An 8,135-nucleotide genomic window follows, 5' to 3' on the forward strand; every position below is an offset into this window, starting at 1 on the left:
AATTTCAATTAAAGCCTAAAAAGGACGAAAAAAAATCCAAAAAAGAGAATTAAAAATTGATTTACTTTTTATTTGGGGTACTTTAGTCTTTTGTACAAAAGGGGGACGGGGGAGTTGGTTACCAAACCCGGCCCGCGAAAGATGCAACCTTAGGATCTACAATAAAAAATAACTTAAACAATGTCCGCTTAAAACTACAAGTGCAATTATGGTATGAAATGAAGCTCGCTGCTCCGCGTCAATCGCCACCTCCACCGCCCACCGCCGTCGTGGTGGGCGTACGCATGCTTAGGGACGTGGTCGCGGGAGCAGCTACCGCCGTTGGAAGGGGGGAGGAGGGAGCAGCAGTGGCTATACCCTCCTCCGCCGGTACACTGCTGCTCCTTTGAATGCTAAAGAAACGCAACAGCGTAGTTTCGCTGTTTCTTCTACTCGAGGTGGGCGTCCTGGGCTGGGTTGGGGTATGGCTGTGGGATGAGGAACCCCCTGAGGGTGTGCCTCCGCCGCCACCACCGCCTCCATCTGTATGAGAGATGCGCCTGCGGGGAGTGGCCTGCAACCGAGGACTACACTCAGATTGCCGGAGACTCTGGAGACGCGGAGAGGCCAGCACATCGGCCTGCTGCTGATCCTCGTTCATCTTATCACTGAGCGTCACATGGGCCCGGCCATTCATAAGCTTCTGCTTGCGGATGTTCGTCAGCCAGTCCACCTTCTCCTTGGCCTTGCGCTTGGGCGACATGATGCCCAGATGCGGCGCCTCGCCGTCAATCACATAGTTGGGCAGGTTGGAGGTGGGCGAATAGATGACGGCAGAGAGCGGCGTTGGATTGGCAGACTCCGCAGCAGCTGCTGCTGCTGCCGCCGCCGCCGAAGTTGTGGGCGGGGAGGTGTACACATGATTCACATTCTCACTCAATGGCGAGTGATTGGGCGTACTGAGCAGCTTTGGCAGAGGAGAGACTTCGTCGGCCGCTGAATTCTCCTTTTGCCGCTTGCTGGGCGAGGCCTCCTCTTCGTTGATGGCTGCCAGCGTTATGTGCCGGCAGGTGCTCTCCTGGCTAGAGGGTCCAAATAGGCGTCTGCCACGGGATTCCAAAGGTTTTGCTCGCTTCTGGGGCTGCTCGGTGGCCTCTGCCTCGCCATTAGCCACTCCCAGCATTTCCAGAAAAGAGCGTTTGGTGGTAACCTTCTCCATTGAGCCGGGAGTCCTTTCGTTCTGGTCCATCAGTCGCTTCAGTGACCTCGGCGTAGACTCCAGCTCACGCAGATTGTACTTGTGATTCCCCACAGATGGAGCCGTGGAAGTCTTCTTGCCAAACTCCCTCACATAGGAGGCAGTTCCTCGATACTGTTCCGCACGCTCTGCTTCACTCAGCCCGTCTAGATCCGGTCCAATTCGCCAGATCTTGTGCCGGGCATCATCGCTGCAAGTCACAATGGGGCAATCGTGACTGGAGCCCCAGGCCACGCAGGTCACCTCCACCGTATGCCCAGCCAGGGCCACCAGCGGCTCCTCTGCATGGTCCAGATTCCAGATATACGCTCGCTCGTCGCTGCTACCACTCAGCAGATATTTCCCATCCGGACTCAGGCAGGATTTGATATAGAACGTGGAGTTCAGGAGGCCCTTGTAGCAGGCCAGCGGGCGGGGCGAATAGGAAGCCAGATTGTAGCAGTATATAGTGTTGTCCATGCAATTGGCATACAGCCGGGAGCCGGCGGCGTCCACAATCAGATTGGTGAAACCGCGGAAGGTGGAGTGGCCTGCATAGGGCAGCTTGTGCCTGGGCAGCGGCTCCTTCTTGTAGGCAGTATAGTTTCGTCGCAGGTCCCACACTTTAATCACTCCATCGCCGGCTCCACAAGAGATCAGCGTGTCATTGTCCTGGAAGGCCAGGCCCGTAATGCTGCTCGACGTGGTACTCGATGCCATTTTGGGTGTCCGCGTGCGCTGTTTTCGCTGAGAGACTGGCGTTCCCGGGCCACCCGTGTGTCCGCTGTAGATGCAGTTGTCCACCCGCGATGTAAGGTCCATGTTGAGGTTGGCTCGTATGTCCCAGATAAGAATAGCGCCATCCCTGCCGCCGGTGGCAAAGACAGCGGGATCCGTGCGCTTAAACGCCGCCGACTTTACAGAGCGTGTGTGACCCACATAGGAGTTGAGGCCGCGAATGCCAGAGCCCGCCACCTCCCACAACCTGGCTGTGTGGTCGCCCGAGGCGGAAACGAAGCGCATTTGCCCCGGGGCCCATTCCAAGTCGAAGACGGCATTGTAGTGACACTGGGGACCCGCCAGGGATTGCTCCTCTGGCTCTTGATTCCTCTGCGTAGTGTCCTGCAGCGTGATCTTGCCGTCCTCGTTGGCAATCGCCAGAATGTGTCGATAGCCATCGCAGTTGGCAAACTTGGCGGAGAAGATCGGCGGCTCTGGGTTGAAGTCCGGACAGTAGTTGGCCGGCGCAATGCCCCGCCAGCTGTCCTCCTTGGCAACGGATAGGCGGCGCAGGGCAAAGTCGTATGTCCGATCGTTGGCTTTAATGTGAAAGGAGAGAACATTTGTGAAATTAATGCCGTGGCTTTGTCATGGTTTTCCCTCGAAATATTGCACGATCAGCAAATTCCCAGGGAGCAGCCAGTAAGCATTCTTTTGGCCAACTACGCATCCTACAGGTAGGATTGTAGTGCTCTAACTTTAAACTGTCAGTTAACGCCCGAGACTCATTTGAAGCCTTTTTGAAATCGACACCTTTAGTCACAGGAAATTCGAGCGCCAAAAGTGGGATTCTCCCGCCAAGCCAGAAACTCACCGAATCCGTGCTCCCTGGCCCTCAGTTTGTTGTATATGTTCATCTTGGAGGCCGCTATGTAAATGCTTTGAGTTTTCCGCGTTTTCCCACTGGATTAATTGCTATTTCTTAAGAAATAAAACAACCAACGAAGCATCGAAAATCTTTTTCGCGCAGCTGGACCTTTGAAAGTGTGACCAAATTGCAGCAAGTGGGAAATACCATTCAAGCTAGAAATATACCAAAAAACCATTGAACTTTTTTCAAGCTGATAATTATTTTATTATTTACTTAATTATTGTTATAGAATTGTATATAATTTTTGTAGATTTTTTTAATTATATATAAAATTAATGTGATTATATCAGTTATTTATTATTTAAAAAAAAGTAACCTTATAATTGATTTTTAAAGTTCTTGTTTATAATCTAAGTGTTATTTTAATTAGCTTAATTTAAAAGATATTAAACAATTAATTTAAAATAATATATAAATAAATATAATCTAATTTTAAATTGTATAATTAACAAATTTATAATTTATTTGGCGCTTTTTTTAAAATATACCAAAACTACTAATACTAGTTTCTCTATCTTGGCTATATTTTGTGATATTTTCAGTTAGTCCAACCCGGTCACACTGTGGCTCATATTTTGTTTTTTTGTTGCTGTTTCGCTGACTTGTTTTATGTTTAATCGAAGTTGCGCATTAAATTCCGCAGAAAATCGTTCGAAACCGACGCATTTCAATGCAGCTGCCCCCTTTTATTTGCTAGCGCCAGGATTTTGGATACCAGAAACGCCGAGGGGATACACAAACACGAACGCACACAAGCGCAGGATTCAAGGATAAAGCCAAGGACTGCAGCAACAAAAACACAGGTGAGGCGCGCCAAAGCTATTTGTGGCATACAGGGGGGAAAGGAGGTAGAGAAAGGGGGTTGGGGCTGCCTGTTGCAATCAATATCAAATATCAAAATCACACGATAATTTCAGCAAAGTTGGCCCACAAAGTTGGCCAAGAAAGGGGAGAAGGAGACCTCAAGAGGCCGAGTGCCTTGGCTGTAGCGCACTTCCGCATTCCACTTATGTCCTTGGGCATCAACGCCCACCGCCCACACGGCCCAACTCAAAGTTTTCAGGGCTAGGCCTCCTTTCGGACCGTATTATTGCATTTCGCGTGACCTTAACCATTTGGAGAGGTCCGTGTCATGGCACGGTTATATGTTAGACGTTATCTAAGTGGAACCGGAGCTCACTTAGTTAAATTAGAAACCAGGGATGCGGATGCACTGCTCTAGATTGAGCTTAGGTGGGGATAATAATAAGTATCTGAGAGCTTGAACTTGGTTGACCCGCGGGGAATCCCCTCCCGGGAGGCAACACACACACGCACACACAAATTCCCTTGGTCTTTGCTAGCCCTGGTCTAGACTCCTTGTTTGGACAGTTGGAAAAAGCTGCCGCCGCATTGCCATTTAAGGCTCTGACACGTACGACACGCGCTCCGAAGCCGTTAGAACGAACCTCCATATAGGCGATACCGCCAACCAACGGGCACAGTTGGTCATCCATTATTGATACAGTGAAGCTTCCGCCACTCCAGCTGTCTCAAGTTGAGTTTTATGTACTGCCTCGTGTCAATAGTGATTATTTATAGCGGCGCATTGTACATAATTCCCGTGAAAATGTACATTAGTCATGGAAAATTATTACAGTTTGGATTCATTAAGGGGAACTAAGTAGATTTATTTAGGATAAAAAGCTTAATTTTCTTTAATTTCTTCAGATTAAGAAGGAATAGATCTGAAAGATCAAAGATAACAAATAAGTAAATATTTTTCAATGTTATTTATTTAAAACTCATGGAAAATTATTACAGTTAAACTTCTTTAAAAAAAAACTATATTATTTTTTTATGAAAAACAATTTCCTATACTTAAGTGAGTTTTAATTTTGTTAAATATTATAAAATAATATTAGTTTATCTTTAAAAGAATTTCTAAACATACAAACAAGTAATTAAACGTAAAACAAAACCAAATTCCTTACAAATAATACCTAAAATAATAATAATTACAGAAACTTGTTTAGGAAGCAATTTATTATGTTTCACAACACATTTAAGTTCTGTTTATCAAGTCTTTACTTTATTATTCCCTCATTCCCGTCAAGAAACAAAGAACTCCTACCAAACCCGCTGCGAAGAAAGAAGCAGGTTATTTCTTTATCTAAAGATACTACGATGATGATGAATGTAGCCTAATCGAGCTTTGTTTCTTCAATATATTTGTAATTTCTTATCAATGCCTACGCCTCTGGAATCGGTGTAATATATGTATGTACTTGTGTGTGAAATATAAACAGGCTACCAACATGTCGACGCTTCGACAATGTCTGCTGCTGTGGAGCGTTGACTACTGGAACTTGGAAGGTAAACCGCTGAATAGTGCGGATCTGCTTTGCTTCTCAGTTGTCAGTCTTCAGTTCAGTTCAGTTTTCTTTTGACTTTTTCTCCGTTTTGTTGCTCCGCCACAATGCCTCGCGTCAATGAATATGCAACGATAATAATATCTGAATCTCTCTGTATGCACCACTCCTCGGGGACCCCTCCCTTTCCGCTTTAGTCATGGCCGACAATGTGTTCAAGTCGCACGATATCGGGCTGCGGGCGCAGAAGAAGATCCTCTCACGCATGGCCACCAAAAACATAGCCAAGACGTTCATTGATGGTACAACGGCCTCGCTGCTGGACAACCTGTACAGGCTGTGCAAACTGCACACCGGGAACAAGGCCAAGGCGGAGAAGCTGATCAAGAATATCATCAAGATTGTGATTAAGATTGGAGTCCTGCACCGGAATAATCAGTTTAGCGACGAGGAGCTGCAAAAGGCGGAGAACTTTAAGAGGAAGTTTCAGGTGAGTTTTTGGTATCCTTAATTCTTCTCTTTAACTTTAACACATTCTTTGTTTTTTTCAGAACACCCAACTCTCCATCATATCATTCTATGAGGTGGACTTTACTTTCGATTTGGCCTACCTGCAAAAGTCCATTGCCGAATCGCATGTGGCACTCAAGTCCATTGTACAGCCGCATCTCACAGAGAAATCGCTGGGTCGCATCGACGAAGTGTTCGATTTCTTTGGCGAGGCAACGTTGCTGGAGACTGCCTTCCGATCCGACTCCCCCTATCGCGAGGTGATGGGTAAAATCGTGTCTGACATTAATGCCGCCATGGAGATGGGTGACATTTGAAGGGAATGCAGACCTAAGCTGACATTGCGTGCTATGAAAGGCTATTTCTCTATCGAAACCAAAAAGCAGCCAGCTTGCTTAAACCATAAGCGCACCCACCAACACCAAAATACAAAAGTCTAGATTTAGATAGAGAACAGAGATAGGGAGAGCGTTGGGGAGAAAAGCTAGAAAAGACACAAGGAAAACAAAGGAAAGCCAGGCATAAACAGAGTTAAATTTAATTTGAATCGGTGATATATCATTGACAACAAATATCAAAAGTGTAAAGACGTCCGTATTATTGATTTTTTGATGACAACGTTAACGTTAATATTTGTATGTGTACTCAAGTCTATATATATATAATGATGTAGTTTGTAATAATTAGGAAGAACCAAATGCATTTCGCCAAAGGAATTCACCAAACGGAAATTGTAAACTCGAGCAAAATGCTTTTCTTTTAATTGGTGTGTAAGTCGTTGACCGTATATAGTAAGTGTGTGCGTGTAACTTTATATATGTATATGTACTATATATGCGTAAGACCAAGTGTTAAATGGAAAATACTTCAAGCACAAGAAAAGCAATTACTTTTTGATACTCTAAACTCGCTAAAGAACACCGTCTGAATCAGACTTCTATGTACTTAATTAACCTTTGTTGATCAGCGGATCAGCGTCACCTAAACTCACCTGTGTGTGCTAGATGTAAACCATGCTAAGTTGTCACCAGAACCTGTTTATCACCCAGACTCCTTTGCCTATTGATCTTCGTATTTCTCTATGTATTCCAAGCCTCAAAGGGGTCACTAACCTTAAGCATTATTTATGATGATATTCCCACACTGCGCGGTTCCCACAAATGATATTCCAAGTACTTGAAATCGAAACATATCGAAACTATCGGAGAAACAACGCTAATGGGGACAATAATTTCGATATTTCAAGCACCATTTTAGTCGTTTAGATTTTAAATATTTATTTGTTGATAAAATAAAAAGCAACAATTACCGAAAACATCCTTAACTCCTTATAAATCTATTTACTCGGCCCGCTTTTTGCTGAGCAAATCGTGGGCTTCCTCGCCAGCTTCCAGTTGCTGTTGACGGAAGAGCTCAATAAGCTTCTCGGTGGCGGATTGTGGAGTCTCCAGCGGCTTGGAGGCCTCCGTATTCGGGTAAACTTGGCCTTGGGTCTCCGGGGAACGCAGCAGGAAGGGTGTCCAGGGTCCCTGGATGGAGGGCACATCCGTGTGCCACATTTTACGCAAACGCAGAGAGCTGGAGCTGCCGTTTTGGGTCTTTAGCAGGTCTATCCACTTGGAGATCTCCTCCTGGGTGTTGTTTCTGCAGTTCAACCATTCACGATCGCCATTTACTACGAGAAATATTATTAAATATTAAAAACTACGTTTTAGAAGCTTAAATTGTTGAAGACTCACAATACTCTCCCACCAAAACGGGTGTGCGATGGCGTCGGGGCTTCACATAGACCACAATACCAGGATTTTCCTTAGCAAAGTCCACCAGGTGGTTCTCAATAAAGTCTCTGTGTAATTGGAATTTTAATAATTAATACATTTACAGTTTAATTAAAGAATTTAACCTACCGCATGCCTCTGCTTGAACCATTGTTTTTGCAGAATTTCAGAGTGATTCGCTGCAGCTGGCAGACATAGCGCCCCAGGCCATTTTGCAGGGGAGCCCGTGGAAAGCCCGACTTCATGAACAAGTGACTGTTTGACATTTTGTATTTGTTTTTAATTCAAATTTGCTTAAATATTAATTTTTAACAAGTTTTCCTAATTAGAGACGACGTAACAGCTGACAGCTGTTTCTTGTCGGCGAGGAGCAGCGTTGCCCAGTTAGCTATTTACCGCTAGATCTGGCGGTTTTCAAAAGGATAAATTTTAAACTAATAATAATAATAAAAATAATTACCGTTGTCGTTAATTTAATTTTTAAACCAACCCATTAATTTTGATTAAATTTTTGCATTTTTTAAACATTTATTTATTCAATTTTTATTATTAATAAATAATATTCCTTACTGGACAACACTGGTGAGGAGGCTACGAACTAGCTACTAAGTAGCTAACAAGTACAAGAA

At 44.8% G+C, this 8,135-nt stretch overlaps 3 protein-coding genes across 5 annotated transcripts; 1 reads left to right on the forward strand and 2 right to left on the reverse strand.

Moving 5' to 3' along the window:
• Window positions 1-49: 49 nt before the first annotated feature.
• l(2)dtl (WD40 domain-containing protein denticleless) lies at window positions 50-2,991 on the reverse strand. Its single transcript, XM_017169170.3, has 2 exons — window positions 2,811-2,991; window positions 50-2,535 (listed from the first exon to the last, which is right to left on the reverse strand). The coding sequence occupies exons 1-2, from the start codon at window positions 2,851-2,853 to the stop codon at window positions 239-241; spliced, it is 2,340 nt and encodes a 779-aa protein (XP_017024659.1). The 5' UTR covers window positions 2,854-2,991; the 3' UTR covers window positions 50-238.
• A 433-nt stretch (window positions 2,992-3,424) lies between these two features.
• Window positions 3,425-7,043, forward strand: sigmar (Tumor necrosis factor alpha-induced protein 8-like protein sigmar). 3 transcript variants are annotated; one of them, XM_070284647.1, is made up of 4 exons: window positions 3,425-3,670; window positions 4,964-5,222; window positions 5,416-5,708; window positions 5,770-7,043. In XM_070284647.1, the coding sequence occupies exons 2-4, from the start codon at window positions 5,129-5,131 to the stop codon at window positions 6,043-6,045; spliced, it is 663 nt and encodes a 220-aa protein (XP_070140748.1). In that variant the 5' UTR covers window positions 3,425-3,670; window positions 4,964-5,128; the 3' UTR covers window positions 6,046-7,043. The 3 variants fall into 3 exon arrangements, with proteins under 3 accessions (XP_070140748.1, XP_017024872.1, XP_017024871.2); XM_017169383.3 differs by lacking the exon at window positions 4,964-5,222; XM_017169382.3 differs by lacking the exon at window positions 3,425-3,670 and having other exon boundaries at window positions 5,156-5,222.
• mRpL43 (mitochondrial ribosomal protein L43) lies at window positions 6,980-7,884 on the reverse strand. The gene is made up of 3 exons (XM_017169384.2): window positions 7,636-7,884; window positions 7,468-7,574; window positions 6,980-7,403 (listed from the first exon to the last, which is right to left on the reverse strand). Exons 1-3 carry the CDS (start codon window positions 7,770-7,772, stop codon window positions 7,069-7,071), a joined length of 579 nt encoding a protein of 192 aa, XP_017024873.1. The 5' UTR covers window positions 7,773-7,884; the 3' UTR covers window positions 6,980-7,068.
• Window positions 7,885-8,135: the final 251 nt, after the last annotated feature.

The sequence above is a fragment of the Drosophila kikkawai genome, chromosome 2R (genome assembly GCF_030179895.1).
Source record: "Drosophila kikkawai strain 14028-0561.14 chromosome 2R, DkikHiC1v2, whole genome shotgun sequence".
In the NCBI taxonomy this organism is placed as follows: Eukaryota; Metazoa; Arthropoda; class Insecta; order Diptera; family Drosophilidae; genus Drosophila; species Drosophila kikkawai.